The sequence below is a fragment of the Hypanus sabinus genome, chromosome 2, assembly GCF_030144855.1.
Source record: "Hypanus sabinus isolate sHypSab1 chromosome 2, sHypSab1.hap1, whole genome shotgun sequence".
Lineage (NCBI taxonomy): Eukaryota > Metazoa > Chordata > Chondrichthyes > Myliobatiformes > Dasyatidae > Hypanus > Hypanus sabinus.
In genome coordinates, this window is record NC_082707.1 from 127,507,843 (window position 1) to 127,535,221 (window position 27,379).

Here is a 27,379-nt window from a genome sequence, read left to right on the forward strand (position 1 = left end):
TCTGTGTGCCCAGAGAACCAAAGATCTTTGGGCACAGAGCTCAGAAAAAAAGTGATACAATGGACTTTTAACATTGTAAACCATTTGATATGTCTCCCCACTCACAGTGAAACAGAGACATCTCTTTCTCCCTTATTAGGGAGAGAGAGAGCCTGTGGTATGTTGAATACTGGGTGAATGAGTAGTCTTTGGGATAACTGCAAGTCTGTGTCTTTTCCATTGCGTTGCTCACACTTGAGTGCTCAGTGTCGAGTGCCAATGCTTTTTTTGCCAGTGGGGAGAGGGAAGATTGTTGCTTGTTTCCACTTATGCTCGGGAGGGGAAGCTAGAGGGGACTTTCAGGTTCTATCATTTAACTGTCATTTATCCTTTGGGGGCACTCCTCTGTTTTCATGGGTAGTTGTGAAGAAACAGCATTTCAGGATGTACATTGTATACATTTCTCTGATGTTAACTGCACCTTTGAACATGAGAAAATTCGTGTGCAATTGTAGAATTAAATATGTGCTTCGGTTTTTACTCTGGAGCCTTTGTTTCCTGCTTGTTCCATAATCCCAAATAAATCTGGTTGAATTTCCTGTTGTTATCATCTTGCCAGCTGCGTTCAGAGTTACACACAATGCGTGACACACTGCTAAATGCAGATGTGTCCCTTTTGTTGGTATTGTTGTACTTCAACAGAAAATTCTGCCACATGAAACAAAGAAATAACTCAGAGAAAATCCAAAAACAAAAGCTCTGAAACAGAACAGAAAGTGAACTACAGCTGTGAAAATGCATAAAAACATACTGTCTCAACAGAAATGTTTCTCCTTTATTATATTAAAAAGGTACTTCATCACCCTGATTAAGTGAATTTACTGGCAAATGGTAGCAAATGGCTGCTGCAAGAGGGAGACAGAAAGCTGAGAGATTCTAGTTCAGTTAATCTTGCACATTTTTCCCTCCTTTGTCTTCTCTCCTTCATTGACTAATGGCCACATGTCTCATCTGTATTACATGTAGCTGCATTTCCCATCTGCTTTTAGTCTGTATATTCCAATTTAGTGTCATCTTAAAATATTCTTCTTTGATGAACAAACTGTGCAAAAACACAACTCTGTAGAGGAAAGGACTGTGCAGTGGGATTGTAGTCTGGCCTATGGGAGCAGATTTCAAATGCAACCCAGACAAATGTGCCTTGAAATGAGATTACTATCATTTTCATTTAGAATCGACTAAATGACTGCAGTAATTTCCTATTTGCAGTTTGCAGGTCGAATGAAGTCACCAGTATCCAAACCAGTATCCTTCCTGAATTTCCAGTCCTCCATAACTATTTCCATTATAATATAGGTTTCATGTTCCCAATGTCCTATCAAACACCATTGTTTCTCCTCCCCAATAGTATCTACATCCCCATCCTCCCCAAAGCTGCAAACAATCACCTGCCAGTCATTCCTCTTCCAAAATCCAGAACCAACTACTAGTCATTCCTGACCTTGATGATCCCATACTCCCCACTCCAAATATCCCTCCTTACCCTACCACTGCATAGTTTTCACCTAGGGTGGAAAACAATTGACAGATGACAGAGTGCAGGACATGGGGTGCACAAGAATTCTTTGGCAATGATCTGCTAACTATCTGACTGTCAGTTTCATTACAGTTCTTAATGGATATGGTTGAAGAGTACAACACGGATCCAGGTCCAAATGTAATACCCATAGGATTGTTTGAATGGAAAGCAGGAAAGAAATGCAAAAAGGATTGGAAGATATAGAATCCAAGCGGGTAGAATCAAGAAATTGCAAGGGTAAAAAGACCCTGATGGGAGGTACTTACAAGCCTCTGAACAGTAGCCAGGATGTGGGCCACAAATTACAATTGGGGATAGAAAAAGCATCTCAAAAGGGCTGTGTTATAATAGTCACTGGGGATTTTAATATGCAGGTAGATTGGGAAAATCAGGTTGCTGTTGGATCCCAGGAGAGAGAATTTGTAGAATGCCTTCAAGATGGATTTTTGGAACATCTTGTGGTTGAGTTCATTTGATGATTAGCTATTCTGGACTGAATTAGTGAAATTAAATGGATTTGATTAGGAAGCTTAAGGTAAAGGAACCCTGAGGAGACAGTGATCATAATATGATAGAACTCAGTCTGCAATTTGAGAGGGAGAAACTAAAGTCAAATGTATCAGTATTACAGAGGAGTAAAGGGAATTGCAGAGGCATGAGAGAGGAGCTAGTCAAAGTTGATTGGAAGCGGGCACTAGCAGGGATGACAGCAGAGTGTCAATGTCTGGAGTTTCTGGGAGCAACCTAGAAGGTGCAGGATAGATTAATCGTGAAGTATTCTGAAGACAGGATGAGGCAATTGTGGCTGACAAGAATAGTTAAAGCCAACAAAAAGGCAAGAGAGGGCATATAATAAAGCAACAATTAGTTGGAAGTTTGAGGTTTGGGAAACTATTAAAAACCAACAGAAGGCAACTAAGAAAGTCATAAGGGAAGGAAAAGGTGAATTGTAAAGGTAAACTAGCCAGAAATATCAAAGAAAATACCACATTAAAAAATACATATATAAAGATTTAAAAAGAGGTGAGATTAGATCTTGGATCACTGGAAAATGATGCAGGAGAGGTAGTGGGGGACAAGGAAATGGTAGATGAACTGAATAAGTAGTTTTGCATCAATCTTCACTGTAGAAGTATGCCAGAAGTTCAAGAGTGTCAGGAGGCAAAAGTGAAGTTGCCATTACTAAGGAGAAGGTGTTTGGGAAACTGAAAGGTCTGAAGGTAGATAGGTCACCTGAACAAGATGGACTACACCCCAGGGTTCAGAAAAAGGTAGCTGAAGAGATTGTAGAGGCGTAAATAATGATCTTTCAAGAAGCAATAGGTTCTGTCATGGTTCCAGAGGACTCAAAAATTGCAAATGTCACTCCCTCTTCAAGAATTGAGGGAGACAGAAAAAAAGAAATTATAGATCAGTTAGCCTGACTTCAGTGGTTGGAAAGATGTTGGAGTCCATTATTAAGGATATGATTTCCGGGTACTTGGAGGGACATGATAAAATAGGCCCGAGGCAGCATGGTTTCCTTAAAGAAAAATCTTACTGGGATATCTGTTGGAATTCTTTGATGAAATAACAAGCAGGATAGACAAAGAAGAATCATTTGTGTGCTTGGATTTTCAGTAGGCCTTTGACAAGGTGCCACACAAGAGATGGTTTAACAAGTTAAGAGCCCATGGTATTGCAGGAAAAATAATGACATAGATAGAGCATCGGTTGATTGGCAGGAGGCAAAAAGGAGCCTTTTCTGATTGGCTGCTCATGACTAGTGATATCCCACAAGGTTTTTGCTGGGACTACCTCTATTTATAATGCATATCAATGATTTGGATGATAGAATTGATAGCTTTGTGGCCAAGTTTGTGGAAGATATGAAGCTAGATGGAAGGGCAGATAGTGTTGATGAAGTAGAGAGGCTGCAGAAGGAGACAGATTAGGAGAATGGACAAAGAAGTGACAGGTGGAAAACCATATCGGGAAATGTATGGTCATGCACTTTGTTTGAAGAAGTGAAAAAGCATTGAGTATTTTCTAAATAGGGATGAAATTCAAAAGTCTGAGGTGCCAAGGGACCTGTGAATCTTTATGCAGGATTCATTGCAGATTAATTTGTAGGTTGGGCCAGTGGTAAGGAAGGCAAATGCAACATTAGCATTCATTTTGAGAGGACTGGAATATAAAAGCAAGGATGTAGTGCTGAGGCTTCATAAGGCCTGTTGAGGCCTCACCTGCATTATTGTGAGCACTTTTGGGCCCCTTATTAAAGAAAGGATGAGGTGACATTGGAGATGGTTCAGAGGAGGTTCATGAGAATGATTCCAGGAATGAAAAGCTTATCATTGATTGGGGGCTCTGAGTCTTTACTTGCTTGAATTTAGTAAAATGAGGGAGGATTTCACTGAAACATATCGAAAGGTCTAGATTGAGTGGAAGTGGAGAAGGTGTTTCTTATGGTGAGGTCGCAGCCTCAGAATAGAGAGACGGAGATGTGGAGGAATTTCTTTAGCCGGAGGGTGGTGAGTTTGTGGAATTCATTGCCGCAGGTGGCTGTGGAGGCTACAGCATTCATGTATTTAAGTCAGAAATTGAGGCGTTCTTGATTAATCAGGACATGAAATGCTATGGGGAGAAAGCAGGAGAATGGGGTTTAGAGGGAAATGGATCAGCCATGATGAAATGGCAGAGCAGAGTTGATGGGCTGAATGGCCTAATTCTGCTCTTATGTCTTATGATCTTAAAAAAATGTAACTTTCTAAGTTTGGCAGCAAACAGGTGTGTCAGTGTAGTATAAAGAAAGTCTGAATTACATGATATTTTCAACCCTGTCACTGATGTCCTTTAGGTTGATAATTTAAAACTGCCCATTCGCTGAGACAAACTCTAAAAAATTATGCTCTCCCATTAACGCACTCATGCTGAAACAAGATATCCGTGTGCCTATCTTGTCAGCCTGGACATTAAAAGGCAATCCAAAAGTCTTGCAGATTTACTGTCCACGAACAGTCAATGGATGATAATGGGGAATGTCATTTCAGCTTTCTCTCAAAGGTGATCTGTTACCACATGACTGACAGAGACCACGACTCTCCAGGTTGTGCCGTTTATCTGGTGAGCCACAGAGAATCAGTACACCCTTCATGCAAGTGAGGACCCACACTTAAGATCAACAGCCTCTCTGAATATGACACAAAGCAAGGCAAGACCGTTATTATTAATGAGGAAATCTATCAACATTCCAGATTGAGTTCTTGGAAGAGTATGATATCTGAGCATACCTCATTTCCCAGTCTCAGTTTGTCTGTGGCTGATATCAGGCACGAATGAGTGAAACCATTTACTTACAGTGGACCAGCAGTGACCAAGAAAAGACATGTTGTTACCTGATTGTGACCTCCACTAACCATTGAGGTAATTCTCTTCCTGCCCACTGGTACAGGCTACTGAATTGATGGTTTTCATTGGGCAATCAGATTATTAGTATTAGATAAACTTTTTAAACCAACTACATACAGTCTTTTGAGCATATTGAAAAATAACCATCATCTCCAACTTATATTGACGTTCAGTGTAGAACATCATTATTAAATGACCATACCAATCTTAATAATTTGAATATAATCTTGTTACTTGAGAGTCAGGATTTGCCTACTCTGCTTTCAGCCTTGCTTTCCTCTGTGTTCAAAGTTCAAGGTACTATCGAAGTAGATACGTCACCATTTGCAACTGTGAGGATTTGTTTTCTGGAGGGCTTACTTAGTAAATCCAAGAAACATAATAGAAGTAATGAAAGACTGCACCCAACAGGATGGACAAGGAAAAGACAACAAACTATGTAAATACAAAAAAAAGTACATAAGCAATAAATATCAAGAGCAGGAGATAAGGAGTCCTTCAAAGTGAGCCCTTAGGTTGTGGGAACAGATCAGTGCTGGGACGAGTGAGCTTGTGTGAAATATTCCACCTTGATTCAAGAGTCAGATGGTTGAGTGTGATAGCTGTTCCTGAACATGATGGTGTGGGTCCTGAGGCTCCTGTACCTTCTTCCTGAAGGCAGCAGCAAGAAGAGAGCATGGCCTGTTTTCCTAATTCCTTATTATCTGGTAATAGCTGACTACAAGCTATAACCTTGAAACCTGCAAAGCTGTTTTCATTGCCAGCAATCATTTTGTTTATTGGTTTAGAGGGGATAGTGAGATGGTGAATTTTTAAAAAAAGTTCACCATGTTTTTCTTCTGAAGGGGAAAGAAAAGTTCAATTTAAAAGAACAGCATGTTTTTCTTTGGAAGGGGAGAGAAACATTCAAGTTAATAAAAAGGCAGAAATAAGCCATGCGTATGGCCACTGGTTCATAAACTGTTAGCACTGGGTGATAATAATAATAATAATAATAATAATAATATGAATAAAGAGCAAAAATGGCTGACTACAGGATGATACGCATGTTCAGTTGCGCAATAGATAACTGGATGATATACATTGAATGAATTCAGCAGTAGTTTGAAGCAAGTGTAATAGCTGATGGAAAGAGAGTGCCAGTGTTGCTGAGTACAATGGGCAAAAAAGCATAGTTTGCTTAGAAGTTTAACAGCTCCAACCAAACTAGCCAAAACTATCTTTACTGATATCGTGAACATAATGCAGGAATACTTAGAACTGGAAACATTTAATTGCAGATCACTTTAGGTTCCATGAGTGGAATCAAAAGAAAGGGAGTCCATTTCAGCTTAGAGAGGTGAATTGAAGAAATTGTCTGAGCATTGTCGGCTTAGTGATGGGCTTAATGATGCAGTGAGAGTTCGTTTAGTTTATGGAATCTAACAAGACAGCATTCAAAAACAGCTCTTAACTGAAGTACAACTTACATTTAAAAGAGCAGTTGAAATATGGGGGGTGATTGATAAGTTTGTGGCCTAAGGTAGAAGGTGTCAATTTTAGAAAACCTAGTTCATTTATTTTTCATCATAGTCCCCTCCTACATTTACACAGTGCAGCGGTCGTGGAGCATACGGATCTTGGACCTCCAGAAAGTGTCCACAGATGGGTGATTGACAAGTTTGTGGCCTAAGGTAAAAGGAGATGAGTTATACAGCTCTCGTTACATCCACATGCAGATCAACTCTTTGAGTAATTATGCAGCAAGTTTGAAGTTAATATCGCCTTCTACCTTAGGACACGAACTTATCAATCACCCCAGTGAGTTATTAACTTCAATCTTTGTGGCAGGGGCTCACATACACCAGACCAATGCATATTTAAAGGCAAAACTTGCAGAAAATGTAACAAAGTAGGACACATACAAAAAACATACCAGGCAGTGAAAAATAAATAGACTGCACAGGGAAGAGGAAAAGCTAAAAAGTTACAGTTTCAAAAACAGCACTAATCTGTATGGTGTTTGTGAAAAATATGATAATAATGATAATGAAACAGGACTATGCAGCCTTAAGATTTAAATGTGAAAACTAAAAATAGACGAGCAATATGGCTTACATCAGATGTGAATGGCAAATTAATTAAAATGGTATTGGACATTGGCTTGGCTGTTTCAGTCATTCAACAAAATGGGCATTTCAAATAGACTAAACAGCCTGTAAATATCCCACTAAGAACTTAAACTGGAGAGAAGGTAACTCCTGGGGGAATTACATTTGTAACTTCTACACAACAACCAAAAACTTGTAAGTGGTAAAACGTGAGAAGGTCAGCATTGTGGGGCTGTGAGTGGCTGAGACAACTACGAGTTGATTGGAGATCCATCCACCAATCTGCATGCCACATCCCCTGTAATAACACCAACTTCATGGACACAAATTTCTTGTGCAACTACAAAGTGACCAGAAGTGTTCCCAGTAGCCTCTACTACCGCATCATATACTGTCGATATGTTGAGAAGCCTCTTCTCCAGGACTGGTGTTCCAGAGCATTTAGTCAGTGACATGGAGCGCATTAACACCTTACACCCAGCTACATTGGACCCATTCTGGTTTGCTTATCACTTGAATCAATCCACTAATGATGAAATAGCCTAAGCCCTCCACTCCGTCCTGTCCCACCTGGAAAATGAAGTCTCATATGTCAGGCTGCTGTTCATAGAGTTCAGTTTGGCTTTTAACTCCATCATACCACAGAAACTGGTGGGAAAACTTTCCTCACTGGATCTCAACACCTCCTTCTGCAACTGGATCCTGGACTTCTTAACAGAAAGGCCACAGTCTGTCCGTGTCTCTAGTCACATTATGCTGAGAACTGGTGCTCCCTAGGGCTGTGTGCTCAGCCCACTGCTGTTCACACTACTGACGTGTGACTGTGTCGCCGGTTTCAGCTCAAACCATATCATCAAGTTTGTGGATGACACAACAGTGGCTGACCTCATAATAATGATGATGAGTCAGGGTACAGAGAGGAAGTGGAGCAGCTGGTGGATTGAGGTGAGACGAACAACCCAAGTCTGAATATGAAGAAGACCAAGGAAATCACTGTGGACTTCAGGCAGGTGCAGATGAACCACCCCCCTCTCCAGAGAGACAGTTAAGTTCACCAAGTTTCTGGGAGTTCTCATCACAGATGACCTCACCTAGCCCTTAATAACACCTCCCTGAACAAGAAGACACAGCAGCGCCTCCACTTCCGAAGGAGATAGAGGCAAGCAAGACCCCCCCCCCCCCACCACCACTATTTTAACTGAATTTTACAGCAGTACCATTGAGAGTGTCCTAACAAGCTGCATCTCCATCTGGTACAGGAGCAGCAGGGCATCGGACTGGAAGCCCCTACAAAAGACTGTGAGAATTGCTGAGAGAATCCATACCATCCATCCAGGACATTTAATGGGAGCTCTTTATATTCTCAAGGATCCCACCCAACCATCCAGCATCCTCTTTGACTTTCTACCATCAGGCAGGAGACTCTGATGCATAAAAACAAGAATGGTCAGGATGGGAAACAGTTTCCTCCCTCAGGCCATTAGGCTTTTGAAGTCCCTGCATTTGAAGTATCATCAGTTAATCTATTCTGTATGTTACAATATTTAATGTATGCACTTTATTTGGTTTGTTTATGTGCGATTCATCTGTAGATTTTATCCTTGCTTTCCGAAGTTATTGTGTGCTTTATATGTGTTATGTGTACGACTGTGCTTTACACTCTGGTTTGGAGAAATATTGTCTTGTTTGACAGTATAAATAGTTAAATGACAATAAACTTGACTTGATACTACATCTGCACTGTACCACCTAGCTAGAAATAGTTTGGCAGAAAGGTTTGTCCAGGTTCTAAAGAATGTGCTGAGCACATTGTCAGCAGAAAACACTGCAATGAATCCGGGGCTTGCTGATTTCCTCTTTGCCTATCACAACATAGCACATTCCACAACCAACAACTCAACAGCTGTGCTATTCCTTGGTCGTCCCTTGTGCCCACGCTTGGATCTCCTCAAATCCAACCTCAGAGTGATTATGTAGGAGAAACAGCTGGGAGAAACTGAGGGATACTGTAACAAGGAGGTTCAATGCTTCACTCCTGGACAAGCAGTCCTGGTGATGGACTACAGAGGTGATCAAAAGTGGGTACTTGGACAGAACTAGACCACTCTCTTACAGAGTGGAGATGACACATTGATCAGAGTCAATTCTTAGAGAGCAAAGAACCACTTCCTACAGTCCCAGAGTCCACTCCTGTGATCACCACAGAGGAGGCCCCAGAACCTGAGATTGTTTCACAGCCGCAAGCCTCACCTGCCAAACAGAGTGACCACTGCAATCCCCACCCCAACCCCCACCCATCAGGAAGACGTTATTGCACAAGAGCAAGAACTTCTCCACAGCAATTAAATCTTTACACTTGAATAGGACAAATTAATATTTACTATGTTGTGGATATCTATGTAGTACTTGTGTTAGTAGTAGTTGTGCATATTATATAATGATGAGAGAACAATATATTACATATTTTGAGTTGAGATGCAGAGAAGCATTTTATGTTGAGTTGTCATTTATAGCTAATCAGAGAGGAGTGTAGTGAAATTAATATTTTAATAATATTTGAGTAACATTCTAAATGCATTGTTTGATTAAGAATTCTTAGTTTGTGAACGTAATTCATTAAGGTTATACCTAAGAAGTATGTTAATGGCATACGCCATTATGGCACCACGTCACCCCTCACTAAAACAGGACAGAAAAACTAAGGTGGCAAATATCCTGGCTTTTATGGTTTTCTTTCAATTAGTTTCTGGATTTACAAAACATAACAGATGCCAGGAAAGACTAAAAAATAATTAAATGTATAAAAACCTCCCATTTACTGTAAATCGCTTAAAGTAATCTACCTCAGTCAGTGCATTTCATCAAATGGATTTACACATTAATACTTCTATATTTATCATATCACCTTTAACGTTTGAGATAAACCTGCCAATCTCTACCAAATATGGCATGTTTTATCCATGCTGGCAAGCTCCATTTTGAGAGCAAGTTCATTGAATTTAAGGCTTTTAAAACATAAATGTAAAGGAATTTTAAAACACTTCAGTAAAGTCAAAGTTCTTCTGTTAAGACCAATGACTGAGATGTGATGTTATGATCTAATTCATGTGGCATAAATGAAATACTTCCTCCTTCCAGATGCAACAATAAGACTTGATTTGCAGCACACTAAGGTAGCTGCAGTAGTACTAGAGAAGACAAATCAGTATACCCTTCAAATCAGTTCACTGTAGGCAACTATCACACCCAGAAGCATACTGCGTGACAACTCTTGAAGAAATCCAGATCAAATTAAGGTTGTACGTTCATAATTACTATCACTATTCAATGCAAGTCCATCCTTGGCAACCAAGCTCCCAACAATAGCGCATGACCAAGTTAGCATCAGTGGGGCATGAGCCATACAGGAGTGCTCCTTCAACTTTCCTCAATTGATTTTATTTGTTTTCATTTAACTCCTGTTAAATCCAGTGGCAAGCTGGTGCAGTAGTTAGTGCTGCTGGCTGACAACTCCGGAGACCTGGATATGATCCAGGACTTATGTGCAGTATAGGTGTTGTGAGTTCCCCCTCCCCCCTATGGCCCACATGATTTCACCCCTGCATCCCAGACATATGCTTTTAGATTCACTGGTAAATGCAAATATGTGGAGAAATGCCAAAGAATCAAAGGGGAGTTGCAGGGCTATAGGAAACTAAAAAAGAGAATAGGATTTACTGGACTGCAGTGGTGGGAACCAACATGAATGAGAATGGGCTGAAAGGCCACTATGTTGGAATTGTTGAGTGATGAACAGACCTAATGGACAATGGGGTGCAGAGTTAACCATTTCCAACCCCCCCCCCCCCGAAAACTACAAACTATTGCAGTTGTTATGCTGCTCATGAGAGAGAGATAAAGCCCAGGCAAGAACATTTGCTACAGATAAGAGGGGAAGAGAGACTGTTGATTTACTGTATTACAACTTCTACAAGGATTATTTCCCTTCTACTACTTGGCTCGTTAACATTCCTCAGGAGATAGCAGGAGTGGCCTGATTTGATGGACATGGTCATTCAGAGTTGATGGATAGCTGAGACCCCGTGAGTGGGGATAAAAGACAGGTCTGGAGAGACACCCTTCAGACACACCAGTGGACACTGACTGAATGTTGGGAACTCACAGGAAAGGTGGGGGCTTCGGAGACCGAACCAGGAGATCAGTCAGTAAAACTCAGTGTTATAGCAGGGCCGGTGGGGACTTGTGTGCGTGTCCACTCATGCCAGAGTGACGAGTCCACCACAGAAGAATGGTCTAGCTGAAGGACGGAGGGGTCATAACTGAATGACCACCACAACAATGATGCAACGGAATCAAAAGGCAACAGGAAGGTTTGCTGACTGCAGCTGCTTAATCTCTCGCTCTCTCTCTCTCCACAATGATTTCAATACAACAGCCATAACTACTTCAGCATTTATGAACTGAACTCTATACTTTCCTATGACAAATCATTTACCCCTAGACATCGATAGAGCTTGTTTATTATTGATTATTATTATTCCTACACGTTTAGGTTTATTACTGCTAACTTGTTTTATATGTATATTTGCATTTTTGATATTGTATTGTGTAGTTTACTAATAAACACCTTTAGTTTGGTACCACCAGACTCCAACTGATTCTTCTTTCTCTGCTGGTCAGACACCCAGTTACAGGGTACGTAACAGAATGAGCAAGTTATTTTTTGTTTTTGATTTCTTGACAATTGAGTTTGTCTAGTGCAGGGGTTCCCGATGTTTTTTTATACCATGGACCCCTACCATTAACCGAGGAGTCTGTGGAACCTCTGATAATGATTATCGAAGTCTGAGCCATCGTGAAGGCTTTACAGATTCAATTCTGGGTCTGTGCAGAGTTTGCTTTATATCAGCAAAGCAAAGTGTATGCTGCAATTGGTTTCCATGCCCAGAGTTAGAAAGAGAAAATAGATCATAATGTCTTTTCCTCACGGTGGTCTCTTTAGGCCATTTGCAGTGTGGCGAGTCATAGAGCTGAGACCGATCCAATTCTCGTCCACTTGATTGCATTTCTTCAAAGCTTACCCGCTACTGAGAAACAGAAATCTCACACATCTGTAGTGTTATTCATTCCCTGTTGCCGCTCGAGTGCAAATTGATTAACTCAACACAGACTGGCAGGTGAACTCGGGGCCTTCTTAAAATGTGCACCTCAGAACCATGAACACACAATGGATAAGCACTTTAAGAATTGATGCTAGTAGAAAAAAACATTTACATCAGGTTCAATATTCAAAAGCGAACTGAATTAAGAATTAGAAAAAGATCAACCCAACCCTAAGCTTCACATTGTTTTGTTAACAAATCAATAACACTGATAGAGTGATCAATACCAGCTTTTTCCTCAAGAACATGCTAATTAAGGAGTTCTACATAAAATCAAGAGCATTTATTTAATACTATTACACCACTAGCATGAAGTAAGTGTATGAACTGGTCACATAAATTTGTAATGAGATCTCAGTATTCTCCTCAACCTGACTAACTGTGAGTCCCCAACTCTTGTTTAGAGGTGCTTGGAAGTAGGCACAGAGGAGATGTCAGGGGTAAGTTTTTTATGGAGAGAGTGGTGAGTGCGTGGAATGTGCTGCTGGCAACAGTGGTGGAGGCGGATAAGATAGGGTCTTTTAAGAGACTCCTAGATAGGTACATGGAGCTTAGAAAAACAGAGGGCTATGGGTAATCCTAGGTAATTTCCCAAGTCAGTACATGTTCGGCACAGCATTATGGGCCAAAGGGCCTGTACTGTGCTGTAAGCTTTCTATGTTTCCAGGTTTCTAAAGTCAAAAATGGAAGCAAAATAACTTGGTCTGTAAAAATAGACCTTTCTGCATTCAATTTTGAAATGGTTGCATTGTGATCTTCCTGAGCTACTTTCCACCATCGAAGCAGGAAGTTCCTTCCACTCTGTTATGGTCCAGCACTTTTAAACATTTTGGTAGCTGTGGGGTCAAAGATTGCTCTTCGATGAGCAAACAATGCAAATGATAGCAGCACTGAGGGAATGGGGCACTCTTGGTTGTTTATACTTCAGAGGAGACCTCAAATAAATAACCTATCCATCTCACCCACTGATCCAGAATGAATGAAGTGCCTGACGCTCTTGCACGGAATATCTTCTCATCATCAAATTTCCAGATTAAGTATTCAGTTCTCATACTGCTGCTTGTGGAAGCACATTATGAGGCTATTACATTTGCATGGATAAATGCAATTTAAATGTGGTAGAAGTACAATATGTAAGAATAGAAGATTGAAAGATACAAACAGCATAGATAGTCATAACCTGCTCTCTATATTTGATTGCAATGTTTAAGAGAAATTTGGATGAGTATGTGGATGGGAAGGGGATGGAGGGCTATGGTCCATGTGCAGGACAATGGGACAAGTGAGAATAACAGTTTAGCACAAACTAAACAGACCCAAGAGTTGCAGTGCACTATAGATTTATGTTAGGGTACGGGTTTAAGATATGAAGAAGTTGTAAAGGTTTTTTTTTTAAACACAGAAAATAGGTGTTATCAGGAACACACTGCCAGAAGGAGATGATGGATTTAGATGTTTAACTATGTTTAAGAGTTGTTCAGCTGACACTTAAATAGGCAAGGCAAAGAAGGATATGGTCCCAATGCAGACCAGAGGGATCAGTGTAGATGGACAGAAAGTTCTGTGTGGATGTGGTTGGCTTAAGGGCCCATTATTGCACTGTACAACTCTATATTATTAGCTGAAACATATTCAGAGCTTTGAGATGTGACTGAGGAATTATGTTAAAGTGCTTTATTTTCAGCCAATAATAAGACCCCCTTGAAATGGTAAAATAACTGGGAGAGAATTATAAATTACTAATTATGAACTGAGAAGTTGGAAATGACAAGTTTTGAAGACTACATTTTCATCTTTAGATTTGTTAAAAGTAATGCCTCCTTAGTTATAAGAGCACACAGCTTAACTCCTGACATAAATGTGACCATCTAAAAAGATTGGTATATTCAGTACATTTTGTTTGGAATATATTTTATAGCACACTCCCCTAAACCACCATTGTGATTACTGCACTGTCTAAACACAACTATTAATACTCAGATTATAAAGGGACTGATTAACCAAAGGCTAATAGAACAAATGTTGTGCTGTAATTATTTTGCATCTTGTATCTTCCTTTAACAACACACTTATTGTACCATTGATATCAAAATACGTGCAATCATAAAGCAGAAGAGAAAACGGTGTAAATACTCAGCAACTGTTGCATTACCTTCACCATGCATTACCAGGGCTTCTGGTTCTTATGCCATATTAACATCACGGCTCACTCCTGATAACATAACTGAAAAGCTGAATTCTTTTCCTAGTTCTTGGCAAATTGTTGTGCAGCGTTAGGAACACTTGCATTTAAATGACGAGTTCATTCTGCATTCACTTGTGGTGGGCCTGACGGACTGTGGGAGAGAGTTTCCCATAAATCATTAAACAGCTCAAAGCCAATAACATTAATGAATTTGCGACTGTTGGTTAACTTGGGAAGTGGATGTATTAACATTTCTAAGACCTGTTGTGTTAGAACTACCTGTTTGTATTTGTATGTTGCAACTGATGGGATCTACTGATGTAAAAACTAAAGTTTATTAGTTAAGTATATAAATACTTGACTTTTTTTGGCAGCCTTCTCTCCCTTCCGTCCTTACTCTCTCATTTCTCTAGCTTCCAAATGCACTGCTTTTTTCTAATGGTTCTCACTAAAATATTTGGCAGAGGAACTTGAGACAAGCACAGTGATGTTAATTCATGGTTCTTCAGTTCTGCAAACAATTGTGTTCCACTTCCACTTTGGTTTATCCATTCCACTGAGCATACTCAATGTTCGTGTCACATCACATCTAATTCCACTTCAGGAAAAGTTATACTTTTTAATTTAAAGCACAAATATCAAAATTGATAATAGTAGATACTTGTTTTCTCTTACTGTCTATACAGGGTTTTTAAATTTTAATATAATAATTCTTGTGTATATTTTAAACAAGACTTAGATTAATAAATAGTCACTCTCAACTCTTTCCTCCATCCCAAACCTTTAACGAGAAAAGGTTAAATGACAGTGCAAATGTACAAGAATGCACAAACGTTTTGTATTCTTCCTACAAAACCTATTGTGTTAAGATGGTCTCGCTTGCCCAGCTTTTAGTCAGGATACTTGGAGTTGACCATTTTATGGAATTGTTGTGATGTCATTGCAAAAGCACTCATTTCCCCATTCTTATTGAATGATACTGCACTGCTTTTCATGTTTTCAATAAATATTTGCCAATTCCTGTTATCAATAGAGCTTTCTCAGTGTTTAACCTTCTGTGACAAGCAAGACAGGTAAAAAAGTCTTAACCAAGCTTGCCTATGGTCTTGTAATGACATCACAGCCTGGGCTTTTTTCCAGTCCATTCCCAATTCCACAAAGCTGCTGAACTTGGTGTGTTCTGCAGTGCTGCAGTTCTTCAGCTGAGGAACCAAAGTCAGTGTTGCGCAGGCAAACATCCAATCCACGGAACAAAGTTTTATGCTGAAATATAGCCCTCCAGTCAGCATCCCAATTGTCTGTTCATAATCCTGGAGGAATGCATCCATTTACAGTGCTTCCTTCTCTTTCTGTGAGCTTCTGCTGAGCTTCATCTCCGCTAGCTGGATGTATCTGATCACATTTGTATCTGCAAGAGAAAAACACGTGTAAAGATGACCCAGTGTGCAAAGCCCCCTATTCCAGGCACCACAGATAAATTCACCGTGCTGATAGGCTAACTCTCATTCTTGACCATAAAAACAGAGCACAACCTGCCCATAACTTCTAATCTTGTTGCCGTCCAGAGGAGCAAATGGACAGAGCTCTTCAGGAGAGATTATGCTGAAGTTTCCCCACACACTTTGCCTATTGCTGACGCCAACCAAAGCAACATGCATCTACCTTGATCAGGCATAAGAACTTCAGCAATCTTGTGATTAGATTTCATTCAGCAGAGGGCTGTGTATTATGTTCATGGGGATGGGTCATATTTGCACACACTGCCTCTCTTAGTCCTTCTTTGAATGTTATTTCAAGTTATTGAAACTAAAGAATAAGGATGGAGTAAGAAACAAAAATTAATTTAGAGTTTAACGGAAGAAAGCCGAAGAATCTGAATATAATGTAAACATCTTATTACAATTATAGAGCCTTGGTAAGACTATGCTGGAGTAATGTGTACATTTTTGGACTCCTTATCAGAAGAATGGGTACTCCTGCTCCAGAATGAATAAGCAAAATTTGTAATTTTAAAAAAACTTTTACTGAGATACAGCACAGAATAGGCCCTTCTAATGCTTCCATCCACATCACCCAGCAATCCCCTAATTTAATCCTAGCCTAATTACTGGAAAATTTACTATGACCAATTTTCTCTGGACTGTGGGAGGACACAGGAGCAGCCAGAGGAGACCCGCACAGTCACGGGGAGAACGTACAAACTGCTGACAGACAGCGGTGGGAAATGAACCCAGGCCACCTGTACTGTAAAACGCTGTGCTAGCCACTAGGCTACTGTGCTGCCCAAGATTAACCAGATTCTCACCAATCTGGAATGATTGGTCTGTTATACAAAAAGAAATTAGGAGGGAAAATTAAGTAGGCTAGCCCTTTATTCAGTGTTTTGAAGAATTACAGTTGGGCAGTTACAGGGACAGAAAAGGTGCAGAAGATTATGAGCCAAACACTGGTAAATGGGACTAACTTGTATGAGGCATCTTGGTTGGTTGGTTGACTAGTTGGGCTGAAGAGCCTGTTTTGGTGCTGTAGAACTCTATGTTGGAAATCTTCATAGGATAGATACTGGACAATATTTCCCCCAGGTGAGAAGCCTAAAACTAGGTTTCATAGTCTTAAAATTAAGGTTTACTCATTTCTAACTTTAATGAAAGAACTTACTTCACTCATAAAATTGTAATTCTCTACCAGCAGAGATGTGGATTCCTTTGAAAATGAGACTGATTGATTTCTGTGTATTAGAGGAATCAAGGAATAAGGTATAGGACAAAAAAAAGTTAATGTAAAAGATTAGCCATGATCTTGTTGAGTTGCACAGCAGACTTCAGGGAATGATTCCTGCTTCATTTTACGTTCTTATAATAGCAAAGGGTAATCAGTGATAGTACTGAGAATCAATTTTAGTTAAGCTCAGTTTGCACGATACGTGGCAACAGAAAGCAGTCAGAAGAAGAATACAACCTGGGAAAAACACAGCCTGCAAGGTGCCCTGAAACAGTGATTACTCAACACTGTTGGCTGGTGAATTTTGCCACAAACATATTTAAAATGGAATGAGTAATAAGACTATACCAAAACAAAAAGAGTACTTTACATTTTAATAGAACGCAAAAGGTTGAACAGCACTGTGGAGAGCAATCTGACTGGCTGAATCACCATCTAGGGTAAGGAGGCACCATCTAGGGTTTGGACCTAGCCTCCTCACCATCAAGGACATCTTCAACATGCCTCAACAGGGTGGCATCCTTCATTAAAGTCCCTCACCATCCAGGACATACCCTCTTCTCATTGCTACCACCAGGGAGGAGGTACGAGAGCCAGAAAACACATACTATATGTTTTAGGAACAATTGCTTCCCCTCCAATATCAGATTTCTCACAGACCATGAACACAACCTCACTTTCCGCACAGTTTATGTTTTCCTATTTCATATTGTAATTTATAGCAATTTTTTAAAATGTATTATACTGTCCTGCTGCTGCAAAACAGCAAACTACACAGCATGCGATAGTGATAATAAATGAAGATTCTGGTTCTGATTCAAGGGAAATGCTTGAACAAATATCTTAAAAGGGCAGAGAGGTGACAATGCAGAGGGGTTAAGGGTAAGAAATTCAGAGTTTGGTGCCTTGTCAGCTGAAGACACAGACAGCAATGATGGATCAAAGAAATTAGTGTTCTCATAGTAAGGGAGATTTGGATAAGTGCAGAAATCGCAAGAGGTAAGGGACTATAAGGTTATAGAGAGAAAGCGTGAATGAAACTCTATTGGGAATTGCAAACAAAGATGAGAAACCATCACGTTACTTTTTCATATTTGGACTTTCATGTTTTTCTACAATACCAGAGGCTATTTGGCCCACTGAATTGCTGTCAGCTCTCAAATCAATCCAGTTCCCCACGGTTCCCTGTAACCCATTGTCTCTGTCTCTTCTCATTACTATCACCAAGGAGGAGGCACAACAGCCAAAAGCTGCACGCCCAATGTATTTCACTGTGTGTTTGGTTGTTTTGATGTACATGTGGCAGATAAAGCTAATCTAGTCTCTAATCTATACCCTGATAGAATAGTCCTGTCACCCACCTACATTCAGGGTAATCTACACTAACAAATTAACTGACAAAGCAGCATGATTCTAGGGGTCGTATGTGAGTTTCTTGTATGGCTATGTATTGTGAAATTAGGGCTGAGTAATCCACCTTAACCCAGCATTGAATAGTACTGAGTTAAGCAACTGATAACATACAAATTCAGATTCAACCTTCTCTCCCAGTTGCTCATTGTGTAACATCAAAATTGGACCCTTTACGGGCATCAAGTGCCTACTGCTGGGCATGGCAGTTCATAGGATTTATAAAGAGAGGATCCCTGAAAAACCTGTGAATACCTGGGATGTCACTTTCAGTGGATATGCTGAAGTATAAGTTTCCAATACCCTCCATCTGTACACGGAAGTGTCAAAAGAAGATCAATCTTCATTGTCTTTGCTTCACAAGGCAGGTTGCTACAGCAATCTACCATTTGTAACTGACTGACCCTCCACATCCCGAGACTGTTCATGAAGTCAATGAGGTGATTGTACTTTGTAGATGAAGCTTCATCCCACAACCTTGTAACTCATACACAAGAGGCTTAGTGTAGCAACAAGGATGGCGCATCTCATATCATCTCTGTAAGTTCTGCCATCTCCAACAGGATCCCACCGTCCCACTTTCCATTTACCACACTGTTCGTTCCCTACGAGACTCCCTTGTCCACTCGTCCCTCCTGGTACTTATCCTTGCAAGCGGAACAAGTGCCACACCTGCCCTTACACTTCCTCCCTCAGTACCATTCAGGGCCCCAGACAGTCCTTCCAGCTGAGCTGGCACTTCACCTCTGAGTCTGTTGGGGTCACCTACTGTATCCAGTGGCCTCCTCTATATCAGTGAGACCCGGCAGAGATTGGGAGACCACTTCGACGAGCACTTACACTCTGTCTGCCAGAAAAAGTGTTATCTCCCATTGGCCATTTCTATTCTACTTCCCATTTCCAATCTGACATGCCAGTCCATAGTCTCCTCTACTGCCATGATGAAGCCACACTCTGGCTGGAGGAACACCTTATATTCCGTCTGGGTAGCCGCTAACGTAATAGCACAAACACCAATTACTCAAACTTCCAGTAATACCTCCCCCCCCCCCTGCACCATTCTCATTCCCCTCTCTCACCTTATCTCCTTACCTGCCCATTACCTCCCTCTGGTGCTCCTCCCACTTCCCTGTCTTCCATGATCTTCTGTCCTTCCCTATCAGATTCCCCCACCTCCAGCCCTTGATCTCTTTCACCAATCAACATCACCCCTCTCCTTCTCCCAGTTTCATCTGTCACCTACTACCTTGTACTTCTTTCTCCCCTACCTCCAGCTTCTTCCTCTGACTTCTCATCTTTTTTTTTTCCCAGTCCTGATGAAGGGTCTTGACCTGAAACATTGACTGTTTACTCTTTTCCACGGATGCTGCCTGGCCTGCTAGTTCCTCCAGCATGTCGCGTGCGTTGTTCAGTGAACGTCAGTCCAGCAGGATGCTGTCACAATATCTGAACTTTGTAAGCTGAGTGTCCAAACAAGAGACATGCAGTGCACATCTGTACTAACTATGGAACTTAGTAAGTTTACCAGGGCCATCTCATGTAACCACAGCCTCTCAGGAAATGAGATATAAACTGGCCAATGCACAACTATCAAAACTCTTAATGAAATCCTCTAGCAACCATATATATACAAGCCTATACAACCATAATGAATTCTGGGACAAACCTGACACTATATTTTTTTTCCTTTATTTTCTTGGTTGCCAAAATCAGGAGGAAGCATCTGAAAACTCCACAGGGAAATTCAGGAAAGGAAAAATAGATAGAGAAACATTTTTTAAAGGCTTCAGCATTCCAAGTTCCAAAAGAACTTAAGAGATTTCCTGTTCCTCTCTACTGAATCTCAAGGTAGTAAGAGAAGAACAAGGAAACCTCTTGGGCAACTTCACAGTCTATGAGATTTAAATAACAGATGGGAATTGTACAGTACATGCACCCTCTCCATCCATCTCCCGATGATTCAAAATATATCAGTCAGCAGACACAAATGCTGTGCTTACAATTTTATGTGCTCTGCAAGCTTCAGCATACCTGGTGCAATTCTACCAAGACAGGCCTGTGCCTGCGCAGAAGCAGCATGGGCCTCTTTGTGAGTGTCCCCATGAGGTTTTCCTGGACTGCTCACGGGATCCTTCAATGCAGGAAAACTCTCGGCAAATGAGTGCTTGCAACCCTAACAGAACCTTGTCCTTGAAAATGCATTAGTCTGTTCCCTTAACCCAAGTAGGCAGTGCATGTCAGATCAACTCTACTGCAATTCCTAGTGACTAATAAATCTCTCTCTGCTTTGAATCATAGCGTGCACCAGAGAGAGGGTTCATTCTGAAATACCCATTTTATACTTGTGCTCCACCGAGAATATAGACGTTATTATAGCATGACAGCAATGTTCATGAGATACAGAGTACTCAACTGACTGTACCTTGTCCCATGGGGTGTTTTATCTGTCCCAATTTACCAGATGTAAATTGGATAGAAATACAGTCAACCAGAACTTTCGTGGCTGCACAGCTGCACTGATTAATGATCCTGGCTGATTTTACAATTCATTTGTCTGATCTGGATCATGATACAAGTCAAAGAAGCTCTACTTGTGTTAAATTGGGAGGAAATGAAGGGAACTCACTGCTCTCACACACACATCCATGTCAACACACCTGAGGTGGAGAACACCAGGCAGAACTTCCGAGAAAATTCATTCATCTCCATCAATTTTACAAAAGTAAATCTGAATGTTGCACAGTGCCACTTGGAAATAGTAGAACACTTAAATAATTCAATTATATGTAGCTGGAAGTCTAATTACACTTTCTTCTCATAGATGATGAGGAAGGTAAGTGGCTTGAAACCTCCCAGTGTCGATATAAATATTTCTCAGATGTGATGTTCTGCTTCACTCCACAGCTGTGAGTGAACACCATGACATGTCTATTGAAGGCACAGGAGCAGAATTAGGCCATTCAGCCCATCAAGTCTTCTCTGCTAACTAGTTCATCCTTTTGATGCAACATTGTAGAGATTATGCACAGTAAAACACATCAAAACTACGAGGGGTGATTGATAAGTTTGTGGCCTAAGGTAGAAGGAGTCAATTTTAGAAAACCCAGCACATCTATTTTTCAAACATTTTCGCACTTAGTCCACTGGTCGTGGAGCATACGGATCCCTTCTTTGTAGAAGTCGGTGTCTTTGACCTCCAGATGTGGTCCACAGCATGGGGTGATTGATAAGTTTGTGGCCCAAGGTAGAAGGAGATGAGTTATTAACTTCAAACTTTCTGCACAATCGAAGAGTTGAAATGCACATATATGTAACGAGAGCTGTATAACTTATCTCCTTCTACGTTAGGCCACAAATTTATTAATCACAGCTGCTGTGGACCACCTGGAGGTCCAACACGCTCTCATTACATGCACATACAGTTCAACTCCTTGAGTGATACTGCAGAAAGTTTGAAGTTACTAACTCATCTCCTTCTACATTAGGCCACAAACTTCTCCTTTTACCTTGGGGAGATTGATATGAGTTATTAACTTCAAACTTTCTGCAGTATCAAAGAGTTGAACTGTATGTGCATGTAACGAGAGCGTGTTGGACATCCAGGTGGTCTGCAGCAGCCGTGATTAATAAATTTGTGGCCTAAGGTAGAAGATGGATTATACAGCTCTCGTTACATGCACAGGCATTTCAACTCTTTTGAGTGAAAATGCAGAAAGTTTGAAGTTGATAACTCATCTTCCTCTACCTTAGGCCACAAACTTATCAATCACCCCATGCTGTGGATCACGGCTGGAGGTCCAAGATGCCAACTTCTACAAAGAAGGGATCTGTATGCTGCATGACCGCTGGACTAAGTGTCTAAATGTAGGAAAAATAGATGTGCTGGGTTTTCTAAAATTGACTCCTACCTTAGGCCACAAACTTATCAAACACCCCTGCTGTGGACCACTTCTGCAAAGAAGGGACCCGTATGCTCCACGACCGCTGGACTAAGTGTGTACATGTAGGAGGGGACTATGTTGAAAAATAAATGTGCTAGGTTTTCTAAAATTGTCTCCTTCTACCTTAAGCCATGAACTTATCAATCACCCCTCGAAGATGGCGGCTAAAAAATAAAGTGAAGATTGAAGTTTTACATTTTTACATTTACTTCACTTTGTGGGCATTTTCTTGGGTCATGATTATTATTTGCCAAAATTATATATTTTTGGTTATGAGCTTTAGATGTATAAAGCACAGCTACATTGAAACTGATATTGACTATAACAGGTACACAAAGCTAAATCAAACATGTAGATTGCCTATCACCCAGCTGGGTGACAATCAAAGGAAAGTTGATAGGAAAATAGGGGAAAGGGGTTAATGGGACCACTCTGATATCTAGTATAGACTCAGTAAACTGAATGCCTGCCTCTAGGTCAAAAGATACAAGAGATAATAACATGTAATTAACCTGAATTGTCTGCTGTTTGCCCCTCTCTGGGCTATCTAATTACATTTATATTGAAGTAGTTGGCCCAATTGTGATTACAGAGGACTCCCAGCTTATGAGTGACTTTCAGCTATGAAATTCTGGCCTTTGTAAATTCATCTATCCATTTTTAAAGCATTTTTCAATGCCATTCTCATTCTTTCTCACATGCCAATCAAACTACCTTTCTCCTCTTTTCCATGTGCTTACTCTAAGGTCATTTCAAAGGACTCAGGATTCAAAGTACAGTTATTATCAAAGTACGTACGCAGTATACAACCCTGAAATTCCACTTCCCACAGCCAGCCACGAAACAAAGAAACATCATGGAACCTGTTCAAAGATAAACATCACCCTCTCATGCACAGAAAACAAATCTCGCAAATGCCAACAAGAAAAAAAACAAGTATAAACACAGAACATAAAAAACAAAATCAAAACAGTTCATTTTCAGTTCAGATCAGTGTTTATTATCTGTAGGCTACCCTAATTCAACGTCGCCCAAATTAGGAAAATAGCACCAGAAAACGAGCAATCAGGAAGTACAGTCCAATCCACAAACTGCAGGCCCAGAGCTTCGTTCTCATCCTCCGACAGCATTGAGGGAAACAGACAGACCATTCAATCACAGGGTCTTCCCTTGGGATCAGTGAGTGAGAGGGAGAGAAGGACCATTACACGCAGACACCTTCCTCCGGCAGCAGCGAGAAGCTGGTAGGCAGCACTGAACACTTGCTCGCCTCCCGCACCCGTCTTGATGTTTTTAAACTTCCTCAACATATTAATTGGCGAGATCAGCAAGAAATCGTGGGCTCACGTTACAACTCTCAGCTTCTTGGCCCCGAGGTCGCTCACCCCGTGGAATCTCCTCGGAGACAACAAAGCACCAGATCATTCAATTGGCCCCAAAACACACCATCAAACTGCAGATCACAGGCTCCAAAGGAACCAGAACCACTTTTAGAAGAAAAAGAAGAAATGGAAGAAACAAGCTTGTGGACCATCTGGAGGATATTGCCTGTGCTAGTGTTGTTCACTGGTATCACCAATAACCGATTAATCTATCACTGTAACCTTGTGATTTGGGAGAAAATGATAGTAGCTAATGGAACTTACGTGGTCCTGGAGTGAATATACAAACACCAGAGACAGCACCTACGAATAGGACTGAACTCAGTTCCATGCAGTTACGAGGCAGCAGTTCCAATTCTAAATGATAATTCTTTGCAAGGCCAAGTATCAATAGGAAATTTGAATTTGGCCTTACCAATGCAACAGCGTCATTCAGCTGGAGGCCACAAAGTTTTTGACAGTTGAGCTGGGGTTTGCTGTTGTCAAAAATGTCTGGAATACTTGAACTTGCTTTACAGAATAAAGGTTATCATGCACTCATAAAGTAGGCCGCATACCTAATTAATACCCAAATATACTTTTATGTAGCTTTCCATGTCTCAGGAATTTAATGCAATGAAAATATTTGTGGAGAAAATGAATTGGACAAGGATGATGATGAAACAGAGTCCCTTGAACTCATGAAATAAAAGAGAAAAGTCAAAGCTAATAATGTTGAAGTAAAATGTAATCTTGTGTATTTTGTTTAGAAGACACAAGAGATTATTGCAGCCTCAGATGGTAATAAATCAAAGCGCAGATGAAGGACAACGTGTCTCAATAATGAGACAGATTTAATAGAAACAGGAGCAAAAAGGGAGAAAAATACGCTGGAACCCAATTTTAAAACAAAATTAGAAATGCATGGATGCACAGATGTACATTGAGAATGAGATGAACAAATTGTTCATTAGATATTAAGAAATGACTTCAAAATGTGGAAGAAGTTTTCCAGCTGCAGCAATTCCAGTAATTGATCCAATAATCAGATGCCAAAGCCAACATTTATAAATTTCCCCTTTTAGTAGAAACTATTAAGTGAGAACAAGCACCTCGGGCCAACAATCCACTAAAGAAGTTTAGTGGGTTAAAGAAATCTGTCATGTTTCTGTCAACCTTTACCAATTTTTATCAATACTCCATAGAAAGCTTCCTATCTGATGCATAACGGCTCGGTATGGCAACTGCTCTGCTCTGCAAGAAGATACAGACAGTTGTAGACACAGTTCAGCACATCACAGAAACCAGCTTCCTCTAATGGACTCTGTCTATACTTCTTGCTGCTCAGTAAACTAGCCAGCACAATCAAAAAGCCCACCCACTCCGAACACTCCCCTCTCTCCTCTCCCAGTGGGCAGAATTTACAAAATTCTGAAAGTATGTACCATCAGGCTCAAGGGCAGTATCCACACAACTGATACAATTCTATTGAATGGTTCCCTAGTACAATAAGATGGACTCTTGTCCTCACATTCTTTCTTTCTAAATCTTTTTATTATTATTAGTAATATGAACAGAATACAAATGATATATTGATAAAGAAATTACCAACATACAAATTCCATTACATATGAAAAAAAACATACATAATAGTTACAATATAAATGAGTTTACCAAGACATAAGCCATAAAATATATGTATGATCATGGTAACTCTAAATATTTCATAATATATGATATAAAAAAAGAAAAAAGAAAGAAAAAAAACAAAAAAAATATATAATGCAAAACTAGCTAATCTACTAATCTAATAACTAATAACTAATATAGAAGAAAAGAGAAGCAAAAAAAAAGAGAGGAAAAAAAAGGGCTGTTTATAATATCTCACAAAAATAAGTATTCATCAATGCCGTCACTTCCGGTCCTCTCAACATACATAAGCTAAAAGCTGGGAAATCAAATGAATTTGGCACAGGGTCATATTACATCATATGAAAATGTTGAATAAATGGTCTCCATAACTTTTCAAATTTAATAGAAGTCTCAAAAGTACCACTTCTAATTTTTTCTAAATTTAAACATAACATAGTTTGAGAGAACCAATTAAATACAGTGGGAGAATTAATTTCTTTCCAATTCAACAATATAGATCTTCTAGCCATCAGAGTTAGAAATGCAATCATTCGACGGGCAGAAGAAGATAAATGCAGTGAGTCTAACATTGGTAAACCAAAAATTGCGGTAATAGGATGAGGTTGTAAATTAATATTCAAAACCACAGAAATAATATCAAAAATATCTTTCCAATATTTCTCCAAAAATGAACAAGACCAAAGAGTTAAAGACGCAATTTCAGATTGACATCTATCACAAATAGGACAAATATGAGAGTAGAAATGAGCTAATTTATCCCTGGACATATGGGCCCTATGTACGACCTTAAATTGTATTAATGAATGTTTAGCACATAACAATGATGTATTAACTAATTGAAGAATTCTATCCGAATTCTCACTAGAAATAATAAGACTAAGCTCTCTTTCCCAATCCTTTTTAGTCTTATAAAGAGGCTCTGAACGTTTCTTCATAATTATATTATAAAGTTTTGAAATAAGCCCTTTTTGAAAAGGGTCTAATTCAAGTAAACTCTCCAAAATATCTGAAGGCACAAAATTTGGAAACGTAGGGAGTACAGAACTTAAAAAATGTCTAATCTGTAAATATCTAAAAAAATGAAATCTAGGCAAGTTATATTTGTTGGATAATTGCTCAAAAGACATGAAACAATTGTCTAAAAATAAATCAGAAAATCTTAGTAATCCCTTAGTTTTCCAAGTCGAATAAGCTTGATCTATAATGGAAGGGTGGAAAAAACAATTAGATACAATAGGACTATTTAAAACGAATTGAGTCAACCCAAAAAACCTCCGAAATTGAAACCATATAAGCAAAGTATGTTTAACTATCGGGTTGTCAATTCGTTTCGGCAATTTAGAAAGAGCAAAAGGGAGAGAAGTCCCTAAAATAGAACCCAGAGCATAAGCTGATACCGATTTAGTTTCTAAACTCACACAAGGGCCGAAAGATCCACCCCCATCTTTCAACCAACATAACAAATATCTAATATTAACTGCCCAATAGTAAAATCTGAAATTAGGTAATGCTAACCCGCCTTCCTTTTTTGTCTTCTGTAAATATATTTTACCTAACCTGGGATTTTTATTCTGCCATATATATGAAGAAATTTTAGAGTCAACATTAGTAAAAAAAGATTTCGGGATAAAAATTGGTATCGCTTGAAAAATATATAAAAACTTAGGTAAAATAATCATCTTAATAGCATTAATCCTACCTATTAGGGATAAAGATAAAGGTGACCACTTAGTAAACAAACATTTAATCTGATCAAATAAGGGTAAAAAATTAAATCTAAATAAATCTTTATGGTTTTTTGTGATTTTGACCTCACATTCTACCTTGTTAAGATCTTGCATCTCATTGTTTATCTGCATTGCACTTTCTCTGTAGCTGCTGCACTTTATTCTGCATTGTTATTTTTTG

General features: G+C 39.8%; 1 protein-coding gene across 2 annotated transcripts in view; it reads right to left on the reverse strand.

Moving 5' to 3' along the window:
• The window catches only part of LOC132383516 (tetratricopeptide repeat protein 9A), a 159,751-nt gene that overhangs the window by 40,910 nt on the left and 91,462 nt on the right, over window positions 1-27,379 (reverse strand). Inside the window, exon 3 of one of the 2 annotated variants that reach the window (XR_009508697.1) lies at window positions 14,353-15,793. Coding sequence is in view for 1 of the 2 variants with exons in the window: in XM_059954596.1 (XP_059810579.1) it covers window positions 15,714-15,793 (80 nt within the window). In the remaining variant the exon portion in view is untranslated. Of the gene's footprint in view, window positions 1-12,138; window positions 15,794-27,379 lie in introns of those variants that run through there. The other variant, XM_059954596.1, reaches the window with a different exon arrangement.